Source organism: Haemaphysalis longicornis, unplaced genomic scaffold (assembly GCF_048455015.1).
Source record: "Haemaphysalis longicornis isolate Haplotype H1 unplaced genomic scaffold, Haemaphysalis longicornis Haplotype H1 scaffold_2, whole genome shotgun sequence".
Lineage (NCBI taxonomy): Eukaryota > Metazoa > Arthropoda > Arachnida > Ixodida > Ixodidae > Haemaphysalis > Haemaphysalis longicornis.
In genome coordinates this window covers 88941211-88963989 of record NW_027526295.1, presented here as the reverse complement: position 1 = coordinate 88963989, position 22779 = coordinate 88941211, and the positions used below count along the sequence as shown (strand labels likewise).

The window sequence follows — 22779 nt, the reverse complement described above, 5'->3', positions numbered from 1 at the left end:
TGTCTGCGCGGGAAGTGTAAACGCACTAAATGCCTTGTTTACCTCCCACTAAAGCCTTTGTGAGAACTTCTGCCAATGAGGTCTGCGGAACGTCGCGGTGTAGAAATTAATATAGGCTTGTAAGTTTTCCAGCTATCCCGAATGCATACATAATGACTCACCAACAAACTTTTCAGGATGCGGTGACTGATGTCCGTGTTTCAGTTGCGAACTTCATATTTTTGATGTCTTTTTGTATAACAAATCCACCTGAACGTGAACGTTCCTACGCACTGTGGCGGTTGAGGTATTGAGCGGAAAACGAAAAACTGGTCAACAAAACGGAAAGGGCGAAGTCCTCTGAGACGTGGAAGAAGGATTCACGGAATAATTTTTTAAAAGCTTAAGAAAGCGGACTTGATAAGCTTCTGTGCAATTTTTTTTTCCTTTTCGACTTAAAAAACGTCGAGTTTTAATAAATTTGCTTCCCTGAAAGGGTGCACAAATTCCCATGCATGGCCAAAAATATTTTTATTGCGGTAGTCCCTGACCTTTTTTTAATTATGCAGTGTCGTTAGTAGTCTGAAAAACAGGTTCGAACTTCTCTGCATCCTTAGGCGCACTTTTTCGTTTACTATATTTTTAATAAAAGCCGCTGGCGCTTCATGAGTTCTGAACCCCCAAGACAGGCCCGATCTTTCCGGAGAGGGAACCACAACCTCGGAACCTAGATTTGTTTTCGAATGAAAGTGTAAGATCAGTGTTCTTTGTGAAACGTGTATAACCTCGAAGATGCGAAAGTTGTAAAGAAGATTCCGAACAACTTCAATAGAAAGTTAAAAAAATCCACAACTACAAAGTGCACCGCGTTCAAAATATGCCGTTGCTGCCCTGACATATAACCACGTATTCCCTTCTTACTTCATCATGAACATGCAATCATATACTAACTCCACACATGCCATTGTGGACCTTCGTTTAGAATGACAAGGCGACTTTTTCGGCATACATGCAATGCCATGTTCCCAAGGCCCATGTTGAGAGAGGCACTTATTCCACGTTCACGAGCTTGGAACGGAGAGAGAATAAATGAAAGGTATCTTCTAGGTGCCATGAATGCCAACTTCCTGACTTGCTTTTTTATTGCCTCATTTGTTCACTCATAGCTTATATTTTCGTATTATTCGCTCACCACTTTTACTAGCAGCAATGAACTGTCCTTTGTTTCAAGCCTTGATGGTTAGAGTTTTTTGGCGCAAGGCCAGCTGGGGCAAAGAGCGCCAAACTAAAGTATCTAAAAAAATCGTGGCTACTATAGCCAAAACAACAATAAAATCAATTAACGGCAATGGTGATGGCTGGTGTATAGGGCCAGATATGATTATGCGTGAAAGGAAATGAGGTTAAAAAAATTCACATCTGACAAGTACTCAAACACACGTTTAACGGAAACAATTGCATCGTCACCAAGGAAAAACGATGGATGTAGTGGGATATGTTGTCTGTAGAGTTCTCTGAAGTGTTTGCGTCGTGTTGTGTGAAGTGCCTTACATTGTATGAGGATGTGGATCACGGATAGGGCCTCTCCGCACCTGCTGCACAGAGGTCTTGGAGATGCAGTGAGAAGGTGCGAGTGCGTTGCATGTGTGTGCCCTATCCGTAATCTGGCCAAGGCGACTTCAGAATATCTATTGCGTATGTCTGTGGTGTATGGTCGCAAGTGAGGTTTTATTACGTCTAACTTGTCTGTTTGTTCACTCCAGTGTGTTTGCCATGTTTTGCGAAGTTGTTGTCTGATGTGTGGTTTCACGTCGGTGTAGGGGTAATGTGTTTATGTCTACTGTATTCACGAGTGTAGCAGCAGCAGCCATTCGGTCCGCTGCTTCGTTCCCGGCTATACCACAGTGGCCAGTGGTATACACAGTGGTATACACAGTGGCCAGTCTGTTTCAAGCCGTAATATTGCATAAAACGTTTTGTAGTTGGCGTCGAAGAAGATTTTCTCTCTTTGAGAGACTCGGAATTCCTGGGCCAACGCCAAGTTTTATACTTGGAAACATCTACGAGATCAAAAAGAAGGTGAGTACAAATGCCTGTGCCCAAAGTACAAAGGATGTTTCCGCTGGAAATCACCGATTGAGCACTAATTTGTACGAAATCATATCACATACGTTAACGGAATTCTTTATAGCAGGAAGGGAGATACACTAAACACGCCAAAGCAACTATTGGAGAGGAACACAATGGCCAAAAAAATGAGCCATTCAACTCTGTGGATGTGTATGTCGAGTAGGGGTTATTAAAACACGACATACAGGTAATAAAGAATTGATGTGGAAGGTTTAAACAAATTACATTTTTCTTGAGCCCTAAGGATGGTCATCCCAAAAGAACAGACGTGCATAGATGCATAAATTTTCATTATAAATCTACAGGTCTTGAAAATGGCGCCGTTTGATAATAAATCTCGTCAAAATACATGTCAAAGTAAGTATACGTTAAGCCCAAGGTTTCAGTGGAGTTTTTATCTTCAGAATGGTGCCTGTTGGACTTAATCTACTGAATATGCCTGTCCAAGGGAGGAAACTTGCGAGCATGAGTTCCACAAATAAGGCTTGAGGTCCGCATCATATTTTAAATATTCTGTGACATTGGCCCCGCAAATTGTGCCTGTTCTTACCCGTAATTTACTCGAGATTCTTATCCAATTCATAAGTCGTATCAAGCACACGCTTCAAGAAGGTAGAGCTATTGTAGAGGCTCACTACGGGCAGCAAACCCTTTTCACACCCACGCACATTCCTCCCGAAATAGCCATTTCGTCGAACGAGGAGTGTCCGCATGACAGTCGATCAGTACTTCACAAACTAAACAACCCTACAGGCAGGAAGATATCGTATAAAACTGCACTGTCTCTGTTCAGCGGAGGAAACGACCAATTTTTCCCTGGAAACTTCTTGGCCGAGTACCCCACACGCCGGGTCAAAATCTCTTTGACTTTTTCGAGATTTATGGCAGCACTCGCCACTCCACAAAACTGGCTGGGTAAACTTAGCACTTTCAAAACACTTTTTTTGTCGCTGGAAGCGTAGCCAATGTCGTCAGCGTAATCTAGGACATTGACGTCAAACTCAATGAGAAAACCGTAACATTTGTATTCCGAATTATACTAAGACATAGATGTTGGAGGTATACGTCGAATAATAATGGAGACATTGGGCACCCTTGCTGAAAACAGATTAAAATATAATCCGGAGCAGACAGCTCCCTATTAATGCTCTGCCTTGTGGTACACTTGTTACAACACAACCTCATTCTCTCAAGTAAAACATCCCCAATGTTGTGTGCTCAAGTACAGAAAACCAAAAACCGCACCACACTTCGCCTAGCGCATCTGTGACATCTAGTTTATACTAGTGCGACTTGATTCAATTATCTTAAATACTGCGCTGTATCTTAAATACAGCGTCTTCTGCGCTGTTTAGTCACCATGTCGCAACACCAACTCGCCCAACTTTCCATCCTGCTGCATCTTAAATACACTTTATAGTGAAAGAACAACATGTATGTTTTTTTAGGCACTTCGGTTTCAAATTCCACTAGTTTGATAGGCTCCAATTAGGCTATTTATGACAAGCTGCCCACTAAGTAAAAAAAGTTTAGCAGACATTTTTAATGATCATTACATAGAGAAATTAGATGATATCCTTGGACAGTTTCCAAATGTTTTTCTGTCCAAGGCTTTGGTAGTACTATATTATGAGCAACGTGAAACATAGGAGGTAGGGCATCCACTTCATGGGCTTTTGAAAAGACTGTCAGCAAAACACGTGGAAGGAGCGTACAAAAGTTTGATAGAATTCACCAATGCGGCCGTCTGGACCTGGCGGTCTATTAGTTTGCAGCGCCTTTATAGCGGCCTCTACTTTACTAAGCGTGATTGGCTGTTCAACGAGAGCCTTCTCCTCCCAGCTAAACTGGGGTAAATGATCACGAAAAACTGAAACCATTGCGGCAATCAAAAGTTTTGAATAGTCGTCATGGAATACCTGAAGAATTTTTAACTATCATTAAATATATTCCATTGTATTCAATCTCCAGAATTTCTTTCAGTAGTGCAGATTGCCGCTTTTCACTCAGCAGACTCTTTTTTGGCTTATTTCATAAAATAGTTGGGTGCACGAGCGCCATCAAGGCGACCGGTATATATATGTGATGTACTTCTGCTTGTAGTCTTTAGCATTACTATGATCATCGACGTACGGCTCCGGCTTAGTTTTTACGAATATGTTCAGACTTGCCAATGTTCTGTCAAGTATTCAAAGTAACGGGGGCACATTCAGAGCAATAGAGTAAGAGTTGTCATTGTTGTTACTCTTTTAGTTATGCACATGCCCCCTTGGGGTACTAGCCTGGAAACGGTAGCTGCGAGTGTATAATGTGGACATTTCATAGAATTCAGAAAACTGTGAAGTCAAAACGTAAACATTGTAGATAGTGTGTTCCGCATGACACAAGAATGTGAGAGCCCATGAGTAGAACATGCACAACTTCGGCCCTCTAGAAACATAATTCTAGGAAAGATGTGCCGTGTACCAGTCGGCTTGCTGACTTACCTTTAACAAAACAGCCGAAAGCACGGGACAAAGGGAATAGAAGACTACACGCGCTTTGTCCCGTGCTTTGCGCGGTCTGTTGAAGTTATGTAGCAACTTCCCCAACTACAAACCCTGTTGCTGACCTAATTCACGCGGCAATGCGAAGAAATGAAAAAGAAGAAACAGAAAAACACATGGCGTATAATAAATCGACCGTCAAAACACACACACCGTAAATGCCCAGGGATCACGTAAATGCCCAGGGATCACGGCCAAGTAACTATACCGGACTAAAAATAAGTCATTGCGCAGCACAACCATTCAAAACCAGCAATGCCTAGTATTGAACAGTTGTGTGCTGTTCTAAGAAAATGAGCTTATGTGGGCTTAAAGCATCGCTGAAAATTAAGGGTATCATACAGAAGTTAGGTATGTCAAAGAGTTTGATAAATACATCTAAAACTAACTTTACTACAGAAACAGATTCGGGTCCTTCAACTGTTTCATGTTTAGCCTCTCACAGCTGAGTCTGAATAAAGGACAGCCATTCACTTACTTTAAAACCGAACTTTTTCCAATGAAACCATCAAAACCTATATTGAATGCACCTACGAAATCACAACGGATAAATCCAGTTAGTAAAATGATGGCCAATTCACGTGGAACCAAATTTAAACAGTACGAATCAATAAAGGCGCACGGGGCAATGGCCTATATACCAGAAAACGTGATGTACTGCCAAGCTGTATAATAATGGTATTTCTTTTTTAACTGATGAACATCTATGAGTGTTCAGGGCCCTCTCGTGTAGTCGAAGGGGCTACACACAAAATATTAAGATGTGTAGAATCAATTTTTGTGTAAACGGGGGCTCTAACCTATTATCTCGATATCGCATTGCGATAACACTTGTCGTGAGGGTACAAATGAATAGCAAGGAAGGCTATTCAATACGCCCATACACTGTTCCCTGAAAATTTCATTCCGAATAATTTTTCTCTACAGTGAGAATGTGTGATGACACAACGGCGTGTCTATATATGCGTGTGCGGACGTGTGCATATCTGCGTGCGTGCGGGCGTTCGTGGGCGTGAGTGTGCGCGCGTACCTGTGTTCGTGCGTGCATGTAGCGTGGCTGCAGTGCGAGGAATACGACAACTCGCTGGAACCGGGAGACGGCTAGAACGCACAGCCTCTCAAAATAGAAATCAAGGATCAGAACCGGCATCGCTGGCGTTCTGTTGCAAAAAGGCAAGGCAAATCTGCACTCTAACCCTCATGTTATTTTAAATCTGACATACCTCATTAACATAAACATACGAAAGGGACCTGGTGTGACGTAAAATTAAGTAACTATGCGATTGTATTCTGAAACTTCATTGCTCTGGAGAGAACCAAGACAACCAAGTTTCAGCAGTAGTGCAGTGATAACAATTTTCAGCCCATGTGTTCCTTAGAGTTAACACAAACGCGCCAGATTTCCCATGTAAAAGGTGCTGCGCTAAAGTTCACGAAATAAATTTTCAATCTACAATCCTAAAAACTTCGCGTGAGGGTATTCTCACTCGATTGAATGCGTGATAAATGACGTGGGTATTTTAAGGTGGAACTCCAAGTGTGGCCTATGTTTCTCTGCATTTGCCCACAGAAAGCAAACACTGCAATGCTTTGTTTTATACTTCATTTCAGAAAACTACAGTTAGCTCTTTTATGCAGTAAAATTGTTTTCTGGTGTCGCCTGGGGCACATAGGTTCTCTACACTACCTCCATGAAGTCTGCACATGTACAGGCCACTTTCACAAGGTGGTTAAGCGCACAGTAAAAACCCGCAGGTTACATATGGCGGCGCATTGCTGATACCAAACAATTGAAGGGTTTGAGCTGGAATTGAGTGTTTTGTTTTCTTGAAAACCTTTGCTACCTCTTTATCCACACCAAGTACTTGTAACCATGCTACCTCATTCTATGCTTTTTTTGTACCACTCCCCTCTGTAATGCCTTTTGCCCTGAGGGTATAATAAATAAATAAATAAATAAATAAATAAATAAATAAATAAATAAATAAATAAATAAATAAATAAATAACATACTACATCTTGCTAGGATGGCTGACGAAAGACAGCGTAGTACAAGTTCAAGAAAAAAACACGGATTAACTGCAGCGGACAGGCGAAACGAGAAACCTATGCGAAACGACATTTGCCTCGCAGTCTGGCGTTCCAGTGGAGATAAGCTTTTAAATGTGGGTGTCGAAATCCAGTTAGACGCGCCTGATGCATCCACACTTACATACCAGCCCTTGGGCTGCAAGCTAGCTCGTTGAATTTTTTGTTGTTAGGTTGCCAGCTTCGCTAGTTTGGTATGTAAGACAATATCCCTGCATTCAGGCAAACAAGTCTGCTATATAAACACCTACTCGTTGCGTAAAAATTGTATCTTTTACATGTTGTTCATCAAACGTCTCTGCAAGAAACTGGGTATTCTGTGCTTGTTTACACATGTGAACTCATTATAGACTAAGCTTACTACACAAGAAATACCCGAGCCAGAAGCCTCATAACTATGTTTCTCTAAAGGGCGAACACTCAAGTAGCACCTTGACTGAGCTGTTTCATTTTAGTTCAAGTGCACTAATGTAATTCTCGCCTTTTTTGCCTTCACAAAACCAGGGTGCCGCACGTGCGTTCAGTGACTGGATCGAGCAATATGGCAATATTGTTGGGTGAGTGTTCGCTACACAGTTTCTCAGAGTGGAGAGACAGAGAGAGAGAGAGAGAGATAATAAAACATTATTTATCCAGCAGAGGCTAATACTGCAAATGATAAACGTGACCGCGAAAATAGCGCAAATTCAATGCCTCTCGAAACAGTTTCTACTGTTTTGTGTGGTCTACAATAAATGCACACCCCGCACCAGAGCTGCGGGATCATATTTTGCACATAGAGTGCGTATTCGAATCTTCTTAGCTCCCTTTTATGCTGACTACCAATATATCTGCGTACCATTGTAAAAGTAAGCTCAAATCGCATTGAATTTGTGTTACCTGTAGGAATCAGCTTAGAGCGCCCTGTCTTATTTGAATTTAGGGATGACCAAAGTTGAATTAAGCAAAAAGGGGCACTCGATTATTTGAGCGAATTATCTCAACTCAAAGGAAACAGGCAACTTTAAGCAGCGCACAATGAAGAACTCTTTAACGTGAAGGTAGCCGCCACGCCTTTATGTGCAAACTCAGAAAAATTTATAATACGCACTTCGACTCATTTTAAGTATTCCAGAAAACTCAATTATTTGCGAATAAGTTTTCCTTCTGAAATTTATTATTAGTATGTACAACACTGCCATTTTCTTTTTCTTATTTATTATTTTTTCTGGAATTTGGTTTGTGGTTTGTACTTAAATTTGTATATTTAAATAATACCTGCTGCTTTCCTGAGCCCAGTAAATGTGCCACATGCTTTTGTAGATTTGCCCTTTTATACAGCATTTACACGCGGTCTCAATCCGCAGCCCCTCCCCTTTTTGATTGAAACAAATTTATGGTTCCTACCTGTCATGAAAATAATATTATTATTGTTAACCGAAGCAAGTTGACAGTCTTTTTAAAGCGAAGCTTTTTACCTCTACCCCGTCAAGGGTTCTGTCACGACCGTTGGTGTCAACAGAAAACTCCTGCGAACAAATTAAAGAAGTTACTGGCACCACCAGGAATCAAATCTGGAACGAATAGAGAAACGGAACGAGAGCCCGCTGTCTTACCGATTGCGCTACTAGCCAATGCGGAGACGAGTGAGACAGACGGTGCATTCACCAAGAACAACTGCGGGTTTCCACCCTGCCTTCTCACCTAATGTCACGTGATAGCGTCACGTTACCTCTTGCGCTGCTTCGGGCTCCACTACGGCACGTGTAGCGACCATGTGCGCGCCTTGCGTACGCGCTAGGAGTTAGTAAAAATTAACGGAAGCTCACACCAACGAATGGCCTCTCACTTCTCCCCCGTCTCTGCCGCCAAACTCGTCGCCTCCGTTGGGGGCGACAGAGACGGAAACGTAGGATCGCATAACACCGGGTTTGAACTTCCTGTAATTTTATATAAAAAAAGACTTTCCTCTCATGTGCTGCACCACTACAACTATACTAACTACCAAACAAAAAATATTTTTTTGATGTAATAAAGGGTATGATTAAGTGTATTTCACCTGTCTCTGGTTTCGCTCTTTGTGGAGCCACATGTGTGAATTCAAGTGACGTCACATGGATAATCTTTGTAGGTGTCATTATTAGCTTCGCTTTCCAACCACCTTCATAGGGTCGATTAGCGCACAATGTTTTCGTTTAGAAGCAGCTTTACAGTATTAGAGGTATATAAATATATAAGCTGCTTTTTTATGGATGGCATATATGCGGTAGCTGAATTCACGTTTTCATTAGGAAAATTTCTGCATGATCCGCAACAATGGCGGCATATTCAAAGATATTTCGTTATTAAATTGCGCTGCCTGGCTGAAGTGGTCGTCCACAAGTAGGAAACAGAAACTATCACCGGTACGTGAGAAATATGTGTTGTATCGGGCATTTGTGACGATTACCGAAATATCTAAATATCCAACAGCTTTTGTTTTTCAAATTCCAAAGTACAAATTTTAAAGTGCGCCACTATTACCACTTCAAGCAGTAGGGTAACTATGGCACAGAAACAAAAGTTGCATAATGCACTCATCTGTCATACAAACCTACGAGACTTGCAGAGTACTAGCCAGACGAATACCTTTTGATAGAAATATGGGGAATATTACAATTTAGTGTCAGTGTGTCCAGCAACTTTAAGAATGTACTTGACGTACACTGAAGGCTACAGGTTGGTTTCAAACAAAATTTTGATCTATTCAATTGCCGTGTCAGTGTTTTTTTTGGTGCCAAAAGGTTAATTGCCGAGAATCGCTAATCAAACGCTGATCAAACGTGACACAACAGCGACTGCAGCCACTGCTTGCGTCACAATAAACTGGAAGTAAATGAGGCAGCAAATATATTACTGCGATATAGAAGCAACCGAATACAATGCTACCGCGTACCGACCGGTTTAGTAAGTTTCGGTCAAATCAATCGTGCTTTCCCAAACTGCCACCTCCTTCGCAGCTCCAGACGGCTAAGCAAAATTTTCCTTCATGGTAACCATAATCCGTATTGACATATTGTTAAAGAAAATCATTGCCCTTATATGACCTCGCAAATTTTGGCATAGAGCCAACCGCTCGTGAGTAGTTAGCACGCATCCTTGAAAAGCGGCGCAAACGCCGCTTGAGATAGGAACAACTAGCGCCACCCAGCCGTATCCAGGAAGGGCGTTGCGCACGCCAGACGTTTTCAGCCCTTCCGGTGCAAGATGCGCGGTAAGGCCAGTGGCGACGGCAGCTGTCCACGTTTTCGCTATTCTAAACCATATTAAGAATGATGCGCCTAAGACCGGTATATTTGTGTTCTTGGTGAGCGAATCTATGGACCTAGAGCAACTTTCATCTTGAATTCACAGTCCCTTTGAGATTGTAAGCGATCAGAGCACGTTCAAAACAATACGAATGGTGATGTCAGATACTTTGTCATTATACCTTCCCACAGAATGCGACCGAGCGTTCAGCTTTGCTTATTGAATATTTTAAAAGGAGAGCCGCCCCACTTTCACCGTTCTAATAATTGCTACTCTTAAACAGACACTGATTTCGTTGGCAACACATATTGCGCCTTGTCCTGGAGTTTTCAAAACAAGCGCCCTCTGTGACTGTTGGTGATTTGCCCGCCGTGGTGGCTCGGCAGTTAAGGCGTTGTGCTGCTGAATTTAAGGAGGCTGGTTTGATCCCCGCCGTGTTAGCTGCATTTCTGACGGAGGTGAAAAGACAAAATGCCCGTTTGTCGAGATTTCAGCGCACATTGTGGATCCCCAGAGGGTCGAAATTATTCCGGAGCCCTCCACTACGGCGGACCTCATAGCCAAGATATATATTCAACGTGTAGAACCCCATGATCGATGAAATAGACTGTACGTGATTTGGCGCGTAATATTTTTTAAATGTGCTCCTCTTGCGGAACATTTGCTGGTACACCCAGTGAGGCTAGGCCCACCTGTTCGCTAAGAGTTGCTTCTTGACTCAATGAAAACGCAGTAGCGTATAGCCTTCGAAGTCCCATTAAAGCACAAAACGATCGTGTCATGTTACATGAAGAATATTTTGAGAATTTGTTTCATTTCAACTTGGACAGTATGTTTCTAGCAAGAAGGGGATGGTGGTGCTTTGTCGACGTCGGATAATAAGTTGTTCCGCATTTTGCAACGATACGTGGCCGCTGTTTGCCGTGTACGTATTTTTTCTGTGGGGAAAGAATGATGTTAGTAGATGATATGCACCCAGGACACTGAGAAGACTGACAAATCAACAACAAGTTCAAACGCCTATTGTGCCTTACGATATAATTTCCGCTTATAGTTGTAATAAATTAAAGTTTAATGATTGCCTATCGGTACATGATGATTGAAGGATGGTGCTAGTTTTGTAGAGCTCGCACCAGAAATTTGTATTTCAAATTGTATATGGATTCCTTGTGTTTCAGCCCATAGTTTGTATGAAACTAGCAGCGAATAAATGAAATATGAGTCTTCGAAAACTGAGCCTGTCACAGCAATTGGTTCTAGCGAGACATAATATACCTACGAAAGGTTTTATAGCCTTCGGTTACATGGTTTCATAAACAGCAGGTTGCGAAAATAATGCCTGAGTGTTATCAGGAGAGCCTAAGGAGAAGCAAGAGGTTATTTCCACCTATTTGGATAGCATCCACGTTTCTGAACGTAGTACGTGAACGAAATATGGTGCATGTAGGTTTGCTGATGTTCAACACTAACTTACCATCATAAACCATTACAAAACATTTGACATTTGACAAGTCAGAGTTCAATTTAAAATCAATTTCTTCAATGCTAATTTCGTGACTGTTATGGTTGAGTCGTTAGCATCCACCAAAATACCTTAATATTTGTATAACGTGCAAAGAGAAACCAGTGTTCTACGACTAATTTTAAAGAGAAGAGCAGAAGTGCGACAACGGATTCTTAAGGTACGCCTCCGTGCAGAGGCTGAAGTGAACATTTATTTATTTATTTACACATACTGCCAATCCCTCAAGGGATTCTCGATGGAAGGGCATATACACAGTACATATCAGAGTTTTTCGAGCACTGTGGGGTTACACGATCGGTGGACTGTAGTACAACTTATACACTCTACTTGACATTTAGTAGGAAACATTGCACATGGAACAAATTTAAACAAGGAATGAACACATTTTACAAAAGTAATATACCGTACAGGCTTGGATAATACAGGTTACAACATTCCTCTGCGTACGGGATTACTGATTAATACTCTTCATTACAAACCTTTATAGAAATTCATGATTTTGTGACAAGATGATACACAAAATGAGTTCATAAACACATTCACATGGTGAAAACAAGTTATGGTCACATCGTGTTCATTCTCTTTTTTGCCAGTCTTATATACCCTGTTAAACTCGTGGTATCAATGATTGAGTTGCCTAGAGAATTCCATTCCCTTATTGCTAATGGAAAGGCAGCATACTCTAAACAGTCCACGTTGAACCGGTATTCCGTTATCCTTTGGGGATGTTTTAGTCTGGTTAGCCCTGTTTGATCAAAAGATATATTGTTTGATGCCTCTAAATTGAGCCTCGCTTATCGAGGGTGAATAGGCCAGCTTGTTTTAATAGCTCTGTCAGAGAGTCGCTCATTTCATATCTGTTATACATAAACCTTACCTGTTTTCTTTGAACACCTTCCACCTTATTGATTAATTCTTTAGTAAAAGGGGCCCAGACAATATTGGCGTATTCAAGTACTGCTCGGACATACGTCGTGCAGGCCAATAGCTTTACGTGGGGTGGTGCCTGTCGCAGTCGTCGTCGGATCTTAAACAGGCGTTTTAAGGCGGAAGACGTGATGTTGTTAATGTGAGTTGTATTTGACAAGTCTTATATCCCTGATACACTAGCATCCGGATGTCATTTGAACCAAATGTCATTTGACCCAAATTCGGAGTTCTTGGCGAGACTTGCAGACAGACGGTTGCAGACAGACAAATGCCATTAGGCAAAAAATGACATTTGAGCCAAAAAGCACCCAGAGAGACATTTGGGGATCTCGAACGCCATTTCTCGCACTCTCGCGCACAGCGTTCCGAGCCAACATAACCAAATAGATCACTGGCGTAATTAAAACAAACAAATTATTCTTAATTTTGGGCTTTGTTTACCTCACATTTACTTAAATTATGATGTCATCACGATGCAATATTTTTATATCTCAGCACCAGGCGAGCAAGCGACAAACCAGTGAGGCCAGACAGCCCAAACCGGCAAAACGAAACCCCGATTGCCATTCAGAATTAAGCAAGAACCGTGTCACAGCATACGTTATTCATAATATCAGGTCATTTTATTGCCAAAGACTGCCGCTAAATTTGATTGTTCCATTATTGCGTAAAAACGAACTCGACAAGCGCGGTACCACGTAGCACGGCGAGTGATTGTTAAAGCTCTCAAATGCCATTCAAATTCCAGTGGAGCACGGCGGATTTTTAATGGCATTCAAAGCCGCTCGTTTGAGTCGAATGGCACTTGCTTCGAATGTCATTAGGACGCCAGTGTAGCAGGGGTATTTAAGAAGCCGTGAAAAATTTCTTCCGAAAGCCACATCATTTCTTTGAGATAATTCGGTGATTAAGGGTATCCAGTGCCTTTTGGATGTCGCGTCACCCACGAATTTGGCACTCTAAAAGCAGATCTAACTAATCTGTTAGGAACAAAACTGGTCGGCTTCAAAAAGTTAGTGCCGTATACGAAGTTTTTTGTACTTCCCTGTGAATTTCGCGATTTGTAGTACAACATAGATGTAATATTTATTTAACTTACTGAAAATCATATGGGAATATCTAGGTCGGTCTAGGGTCCTGACTGTGTTTTTATGCCCTGATGACCCTTGCTTTTTATATGGTGTATACGGCGAAGTAAATACGTAAAGTGCGTTCAAGAATACGCAGTACGATAGAGTATGAAAGGTTGGTTGCTAAGCTATGAATAAACGATTGAAAGTCTGCTAAAACAGTATGCCGTACAATATTCAAAATGTTCCCTTGCAGGTTCTTTAATGGAGCGGCACCATTCCTCTTGGTCAAAGACGTGGAGCTATTGAAGAAAGTACTTATTGAAGACTTTCACGTGTTTCAGGACCGTGGGGTACGTATTCATGGTAAATAACTAAAAACCAGAAACTAATTTTAAACCCCCATAAACACAGGTGTTCTCACATCTTGGAACTACGCAGTGTGACGACCTTAAATGCAATGAACTTATTCTTGGAAACATACCTTGCAATAATAATGTTAGTTTACGAGGTTTGAAGTTCCGCCTTCAGAGTCTGTCCCTAGACATAATCTTAGTTGATGTGCAAGCCGAAATAACTGTAAGCATAGTGCATTCTCAAATATAGCAGTCTACTGGTTTGAAACTAACTTCATGGTATAGCCCAAGTTGAATAAAAGCACTGACGCACGCGAGCGTTGATGTAGTGAGGGCATGATAACGTGATCAAAAGATTCATCTACCGGTGCCAAGAATATTATTTGATCAGCCTAGTTTACGAATTACAAAAAAATAAATCCCATGTCGCCATCTGTAAGCGTACCTCTAGAGGTATACTAAAAGTGCGCTACATAAAAATGCGCTATATTATTGGAATGTTTTCACCTTAACCTTGTGAAAATTTTGCATCTTGGTGACGTTGAAAACGCGGTTTACCTAGCAGGATGAATACTCGCTTTCAAAGCGTTTTCAAAGTCCTCTCCCACAGCCGTCTTAACAATTCTTCCCGGTGTCATACATTCCTTTTCTCCATTCTTATTGCCTCGTTATTTCACGGAGTCTTCCGTATTCCCGTACTTCTAACCCTCGTGTTTTTATTTTTCGCTTTGTTCGATGTTATATCTTGCGGCCGAGTGTTTTTTGTTCGACGTCTATATTGTGTGGCGTGCCTGATTCACACCACGGGAGTGAAGATAGTGGCATGTTATCGTATGCGATTAGTCATTCGGGCCTTTGTTTAGTTTATTGCTACAAACGCAAGCGTAAAGGTCAGAATATCACAGCCGAATTCCTTCTTTCATTTTAACTGGTAAACTGAATAGCAAGATGTTTCCCAATGGTGGCATTGCGAAGTCATCAGTGGATTTTTGCCTGCTAATGTCTGAGCGTTCAGAACGTACGTAAGGTTACGCCACCGGTATAAGAAATTTTACGTTAGTCATGCCGCAGTTAACCGCGGACCTTTGCTGAGCTAGTTTTTTTTTAGGGCAATTTTGACCTAATATAGGGTCCTATTCTCGGCTTCACAAATTCGCAGTGAATTTCCTATCTTTTCATGCGTAAGCAAAACGTAAGCAACCAATGACGTGTGCGCGTATAGCTATGACGACATGTAATCTAATTTTACGCTTCGCTTATGAAGATCACAACCAATCTATCAAATATTGGGCATAAGAAATGTTAGCAGCTGAGGCTGGCAACAAAAACACCCTTTACGGTTATATTTGGCGGCAAAACCACGTTGCGATCAAGTAAAGTTAATCCAAAAGCGAGCGAAAGGCGCTTGTTAAGCTAATAGCATCCTCGATAAACTGCATGCCTGCCTTTCCATTTTCGATAAACAGCAGCGCTGTGTGCCATCTGTCATCGCTAAACAGTGGCGCACCGTTGCGGGGCAATTTTTCCCCGTTCGCGCACCTCGATAGTCGACGGAGCGCCTGCGTGCAATCCCAGGATGCATCTCACAGGACGTCGAGGAAGCGGCTTCCTCCGCCGTCTGCTGCAGCGAAGACACGTCAAACACTCTTGTGATGATGGAATCGGCTGTATATTGTTGCTCGAAAGAATGGGTCACATACGATTTCATCGGATAGAGATAAGACGGACTCAGAACGGGTGCTAATAACGGCCGGAGGTTGCATTTGAGAGCACAAACATTGTGTGTCATGTAGTAATTTCACTTAATGCAAACAAGGGTGCATGGCTAACCAGTAGGAGTACCTATTGGAGCGTTGCATTGGTTTTGTACGAATGAGGCATCACGCACCGTCCTTGGAGTGCCAAGACCGTCAAGGGTCTACATATTTTGCGTAGCTCAGGAACATGCCGTGACTGTTGGCACTACGGTTTGTGTGGTTCTCGGAAGACGAAAAGCAGGTGGCTTTTTAGTAGGAATACGTTGTCGTGCATGTATGAGGGATATCGGTTCTATAATGAGTTTCGATAACTGAGTTTTGTAGTTTGTAGCAGCGCTTTGTCATATCGACCTGCTTTATTGAAACTTGTCAACGCTTTAATGAGTGTCTCTCATAGCCCAGGAAATGGCGCTAGTGCAGATCCGCACAGTTTGTCCTCGATCAACGCTCTGTGTTGTTGTGCATCGTCGTGGGCCACTGTTAATTGCACCGGTTTTGGGGGCAACCCGGGTGCATGTATATGGAGAACACTATAATTACAATCACACAATCTTTTTGGCGAATCTATTTCTTTCAATCTGTTTGAGTAACATAGTTAAGCTCACTGCTACAATGCAAATTTTATTGCATTATCCCCTTCCCGGCCGTCACCACCGCCATGCTATCACCTGCTACTATGTTGCAAGTTTATGGCATGAGCATAGAAAAAAATGGACATCCCCACCGGTTGTATGACGCAGTAAGGGCAGTGAAATGCAACGCCGGAAACTGGCACTTAGTACTGATGCTGCTCATTCACTCATTCATCAAGCTCGAACTCAAGCAGCGTAGCAATGAATAAAACAGTCGATTTTATTTGTTATTTTTATCTTGAATTCGATCGTGTGACACACTAGCTTACTACGAGGGGTGTGGACAGATGCCACGCGTTGGGCTCTTTGCAATGTACAGGCTTGCACCGCCCTCTTGTGTTGTTGCTACACGAAACAAATAGGTGCTATTTTATTTCCAAACATAAAAAACAAACTTCGAGACGTTATTTTTATGCTACGTTATCGCTCAGTTGGAAACAGGGAAAACTGTTGTTTCTTTCGCTATAAAACAGTTTTCAACAGCGCATCGTGCGAAACTGCGCCTGCTGCAAATTAACGGAATTTTCACGGCGCCAAAGATCAGTGAATATTTTTGCCCTATTTGACGGCGACGGCAGCCACCAATTTCAGGCTGTTTTACGTTTTACTCTTTCAAGTTCCTTTTACGCACGCCGAAGTTTCCGAGGTGGGATGTAAATGTTCCCACCAACTGTTTATATCACGTCATGTCTTGTCAGCCAACCATAGGCACGGCATGACTCACAAGTCATATTACTGTTGAATAGTCATGCCCGCTTCATTTATACTAGTTTTCATTGCCTGCCAAGAATTATGCGCTTTCAGCAAAAAAAAACTAAGCGGACTTTCAAACTGGGGCTAGTAAACGCCATGAAACGTCACAATAAGAAATACACACAGGGCCGCTTTCTCAGCCGGAAGCACGTGATCGAAACTGAAAGCCAATCCGGCAAGGCTTCCGGCGAATTCCCAGTTCACGGTGAATTTACGAAGTCGATAATAAGGCCCATATACAGGCGATCCCAAAGTTAAACGGAGCACGTCAGCGCTGGCCAAACTCGAGAAAACTGCGTGCGAGCGCGATCAATGAGCAGATGTATCGCAGATAGCGAAAGAGCGTCGGCTAATCCGCATCCGGCAGGCCCATCTTCCTGTTCTGCCGTTCGCCTTAGCGCCTGCTATAGCGTAGACACGCTGCTACAATTCGGGGTTGCCAGGGGAACTTTCAACCCTTTATACAAGCATTTGTTCGCCGCTTTGTATGAAGACAAATGGGTTATCAGCGGCGTGTGTTTTCTGCATCATCAGTAGGGACCGGAGTATAGGCAAATGCCTATTCTGTTTCTGGCGCTCCTATCTCGCCGTTTTTATATATGAGGCTAATGAGAGGTTAAGAAGGTCTTTTATGGTGTCTTGTAGTGCGTATAAATGCCTATTTTGCGTGTCTGTGCCTACATGAATAAAACGGCCTAATAATGCCTTTTTTATGCCAATTTTTAATAACAGCGCTATACGGGCACCAGTTATTCTTTAGCTTTACTTTCGGGTGCACTTTGAGAATGTTATTCACGTTACTCGAGAGCATTGACTGTTCAGAGCTCTATAGGTCTAACGTGTTCCTCTCGTTCAACGACCTCTGGGAAAACAGTCGCTAGCGCCAGTAATGCTCATTCCCAATGACAAAGGCCCAATTTTCAATAAAATATCTGGAGATGGCGGTAGTTTGCTATTGTTTCCAAAATGTTTACAATAATTCTTAGACTAGAGTTCGCGTGCGCTCTTAAGATATTTCTTTAAACATGAGCAGTGGCATTCTCGTTTCTAGAAGCACACTCAAATCCAACTGTATTTTCTTCGCAACAGTTGAGCATCGAAAGCTCCTTTGTTAGCAGATCACTCCTACACGGAAAAGCCAAGGGCGAAACAGGACTGCGCAGCTGCATTTTCTGGCGCCCTAAAATTCACAAACTGCCGATGAGTTCTCAAACACGCTTTCCCATCAAATATTTGTCCGGCTACTAAACACCTGTTGAAAAAACGCTCTTCAAGTGTCTGGAAGAGTATTTTCCAGCGTTGCGACCCCTTGATTGTTCAATCGGGAAATTATTGCATCTGAGAAAATTGATACAGTTGTGCCCCCCAGCCGTCATGAAAGAACATAATAATGTCCTGATGAATTGTAGTCTCTCTTGCGTATATTATTTGCATCTGTTTCGGTTGCATCGTAATGAACTTGCGTCAGGCAGACATCAACTGCAGTTGCGTACAATTTAAGAAAGACAACGGACGTAGCCACGGTGCCTGATTACCGCAGCTGTCTGTTCCTCCGCGCTACGCAAAGCGCGTCTTATTGCGAGCATTTTAAACATGACGCTAGTCGTTTCAGTGATTTTTGCATGGAAGGCAAGGGTAACGTTTTGCAGGAGAATGCTTTTCAGTAAAACTACTTAGTCTGACAGCCCTTTGCGACATTTATATGAAGAATATTGAGGGTCAACTATTAAAGAGGCCAAAAAGATATGCAATTTTTCAAGTATCTGGTAGCTTAGCGATACAAACCTGCAAAATGCCCTACTTTCATAATGAATCCTGTACAATCGGCATAAATATTTTTATTCGGCTAAAAAAAGATATTTGAAGATGTGTTCATTCACCCCTTCCCATTTTCCTTGCAGTCGGTGCTAAGCGTCCTGCCCGCGCCGGTACACCCGGACACACTGCTATTCACAGCACCTGGGTCCCGCTTTAAATCTCTACGGCGAACCGTCGGCCCGGCGTTTACGGCGAGCAAGCTGTCGCAGGTGTTGTAATAGCTTTGTAACCCAACGCATTTTCCTTGAATATGTGCCCTTGTATTTTTCAGTGGTCGTGGCCTTAAATGTGCGCTGCCCTGGCCATTCATTCGGTCCATTGGAAGACCAACGCTTGTGCTTCGAGCTCCCAGGCAAATTAAATGCCTGCAAGTGGTAGCTTTAATGGCCCCCCATTGCTGTACTGTGCTCGCTCCACCATGAGGAGTGATGGCTAAGGCGGGATCTGTACAGCAGCGTCTCCCGCATTTCATGGGAAGTGGGAAGAATTGATGGGGTAAATCAGTGTTCTTCGGTCTTTCGAGGATATTGTGCCTGAGTTTACCTAACTGCGGGCGAAATTTTCATTGGTCCCTGTGTTGATAGCGGAACACCAATTGCAATTCCTCTTGCGAGGTGTACGTATTTATTTTTGTGAGTCTGAGTGTGTTCTTGGGTCTGGGTTCGGGGTGGGAAGACGGAAGTGGTCTAGGACTAAGTCTGTAATGTTCTCTACTTTTCTCGCAAGCAGTTATGTGTAAGTGTTTTCGTGTGAGCCCAGAGATGGTGCTACTGCGCCGGAGAGCGTGGTAAGGGTTTCTAGAAGCCTGTGCTAATAATCGGGGCTCGTCACAGTGCGACCGCGGTGATTGTACTGGTGAAGCAGGTGGGTCTCGCACCGCTCATTTAAGGTATTCAGTTTGCCAGTTTCAAAACAATTGTTTGACGATTACAAGAATCCCTCAAGCGAAATTTCACACAGCACGAAATGCATTTTTCTCGGTCATGGCGCAGAGCAGCTGAGTCTCAGGAAGTCATCGCGAAGTCAGCGAATGCATGACGGCGCACATTGCTCTGGCGTGATCTCGCAGCGCGCCGACGCCACCAAGCATGTTGTTGTAAATAGTTTTTGAACCTGCCGCGCAAATGTCACGGGGTTCCGAAGAGCCACCCAACAAAAACGACGAAAGACGTATGTACAGTCACGATCAATTTGAAGGTGATCGCGGAAGCGTCGAATGGCGGGCCTTTGGAGCTGCATAGTGCCACAAACCACGCTTTAGGTTTGTTTGTTTTTGTTTGTTTTTGCCGACCGGCTGCGCCGGGCACGGATGCGCCGGTCACGGGTGCGCTGGGCACGGTTGCGACCTGCTGCGCCGGGCTGCGCCGGGCCACGGACAACACAGCCCGGCTGCGCCCGGCTGCGCCGGGCTGTTCCGGGCTGTGTTATCCGTGGGAGGAGCGATGCGCATATTCTATTCTTTATGCAGATGTGTACGAGATTTCGGCGCACGTTAAAGATCCCCAGGTGGTCAAAATTAATCCGGAGCCCTCCACTACGGCGCGCCTCACCGCATGCGCTGCGTTGGCGCCTTAAAACCTAAAAACCATCAAGCAATCATTCTTTATGCCTCACGTGTTCTCTCCTTTCACAGGGAGAGTGCTTCGAGCTGCTTCACCAGCCTAGAATATTCTTCGTTGATCTACAGTGTTCCGGATACAATTCGACTACTCGAGAAACCCTCGCGCCGACTGATAAATGCCCGCAGAGCAGATGGCGCGGCTTTCGATTCGCCGACGCTCACCTGCACACATCACTTTGTTGACTGCTGCTTCGCCACCTATCTATTCATTGAATTCTTAGGGGAGCACAAGTTCACTCTAATAAACGCGTTTTCCTTCAAGACAACTGCGCCGTACCGCAGTAACCATATCGTGTGTCTTTACAAGAGCGGGAAGCCATCCGGAAGCAAGTCGAAGGCATACTCAGCGACGACATTATACAGCCATCGAAAAGCCCCTGGACTGATCGTTCGTACTCGTAAAGGAAAAGGATGGCACATTAAGGTTGTGCGTTAACTACCGGCGACTGAACAAAATCGCGAAAAGGGGCTTTTACCCCTTGCAACAAATTGACGACGCCATCGACCACCTGTGCCACGTGAAGTACTTCTCATCGATTGATCTGAAGACAGGCTAGAGGTAAATTGAAGTGGACGACAGAGATCGAGAGAAGACCGAATTCATAACCACGGACGGCCTATACGAGTTCAAGGTGATGCCGTTTCGGCTATGCGCGGCGCCAGCAACGTTATAAAGATACATGGACACTGTGCTAGCTGGCGTGAATCGGCACACCTGCCTTGTATACTTCGACGACGTTGTGGTATTCTCCCGGACTTTCGAAGAACACCTTGCAAGGTTGGAGTCTGTACTCGAGGACGTCCGTACCTCTGGGTTGACGCTGAAGCATTGGATGAGCCGCTTCGCATACGAGGAACTCAAGTTTTTGGGCCACGTCATCGACGACGCGGGAGTCCTGCTTGCCCCGCCAAAAATTCAGGCATTGCGAACTTACAAATACCGAAAGATAAGAGCGGGCGAAGATTTGTCCGACTGTGCGCATACTACCGCCGCTTCGTCGAAAACTTCACACGCATTGCAGAGCCGCTCACGCACATGACGAAAGATAGCACCCCTTTAAGCTGGGAAAATGCCCACGAGGAAGCATTTCGCGCGCTACAACGATGCCTGCAAAGCCCGCCCTTGGTCGATTATGTCGACGAAAATGCCGAAACGGAAATTCACACGGACGCCTGTGATATAGGCTTGGGTGCCGTCCTCGTCCAAAAGCAAAGGGGTTGCGAGAAGTAATCGCATGTGCCAGCCGTCGTCAGTCAAAGGAGGAGAAAAACTACTTTGCCACCGAGAAAGAGTGCCTCGCTATTATATGGGCCATTTCAAAATCTCGCCCATACGTGTATGGTAGACGGCTCAGAGTTATCACAGACCACCATGCGCTGTGTTGGCTCGCCTATTTGAAAGACCCCTCTGGCCATCTTGTGCGATGGAGCTTGCGCCTACAAGAAGTCGCCGTTACTTAAGGAAAAACGAGCGCTACAAACGAGGACATAAGATGCGAAGATGGCTTTTTCGCTCTTCCCTTTTCGAACGTTCTTCGCTTTTTCCGTCCTCGTTTGTAGCGCTAGTTTTTCCTTAAGCAATAAACCAACTAGCCTAACAGCATATTTTACTGAAGTCGACTTTAGAATGGTTTATAAATCCTGCAGGCAAAGCTCCGACGCCAACTGCCTGTCCCGCGCCCCCGTCGACCAGCAACCTCAAGACTCCGAAGAAAGTGCGTTCTTCGGAGTCGTTACGGAGCGCTACCTAGTTGCCCAGCAGCTTGCCGACAACGATTTCCGCTGCATGATCGACTACCTCGAAAGATGCAACGCCGCCGTGCCTAGGGCCTTCAAACGCAACATACCAGCATTCAGCCTCAAAAACACCGCCTTCGTGAAGAAAAATTTCAACCCGCACCGAGAACGACTTATCTTTTAGTCATTCCTGCAGACCTTTGTGACGAACCTTTGGAAGCGTAACCCGACGCCTCGTCGTCCGGACATCTCGGCATGGCACGCACTATTGGAAAAATCAAGGCAAAGTACTACTGGCCCCCCCTTACAACCGATGTGTCCCACTACGCCCGGAGCTGCAGAGACTACAAGCGACGAAATCTTCCACCGACCAAACCCGCCGGACATCTGCAGCCGATCGCCGTCTCACCGAGGCACTTCCAATAGATTCGAATGGACCTTTTGGGCCCGTTCCATATTTCATTATTCCAGAAGAAGTGGATTGTCGTAGCGACAGACTACATGACGCGCTATGCAGAGACCACCGCTCTTCTGAGGAAGGCTGCACAAGAAGTCGCAAATTTCTTGATA

The 22779-nt window shown here is 43.9% G+C and overlaps 1 protein-coding gene across 3 annotated transcripts in view; it reads left to right on the top strand.

Moving 5' to 3' along the window:
• The window catches only part of LOC144169036 (cytochrome P450 3A24-like), a 74662-nt gene that overhangs the window by 199 nt on the left and 51684 nt on the right, over positions 1–22779 (top strand). For all 3 annotated transcript variants that reach the window (XM_077698031.1, XM_077698029.1, XM_077698028.1), the window contains exons 2-5: positions 1962–2058; positions 7248–7300; positions 13792–13888; positions 18935–19060. In XM_077698031.1, the coding sequence (XP_077554157.1) occupies positions 1962–2058; positions 7248–7300; positions 13792–13888; positions 18935–19060 (373 nt within the window). The remainder of the gene's footprint in view (positions 1–1961; positions 2059–7247; positions 7301–13791; positions 13889–18934; positions 19061–22779) is intronic.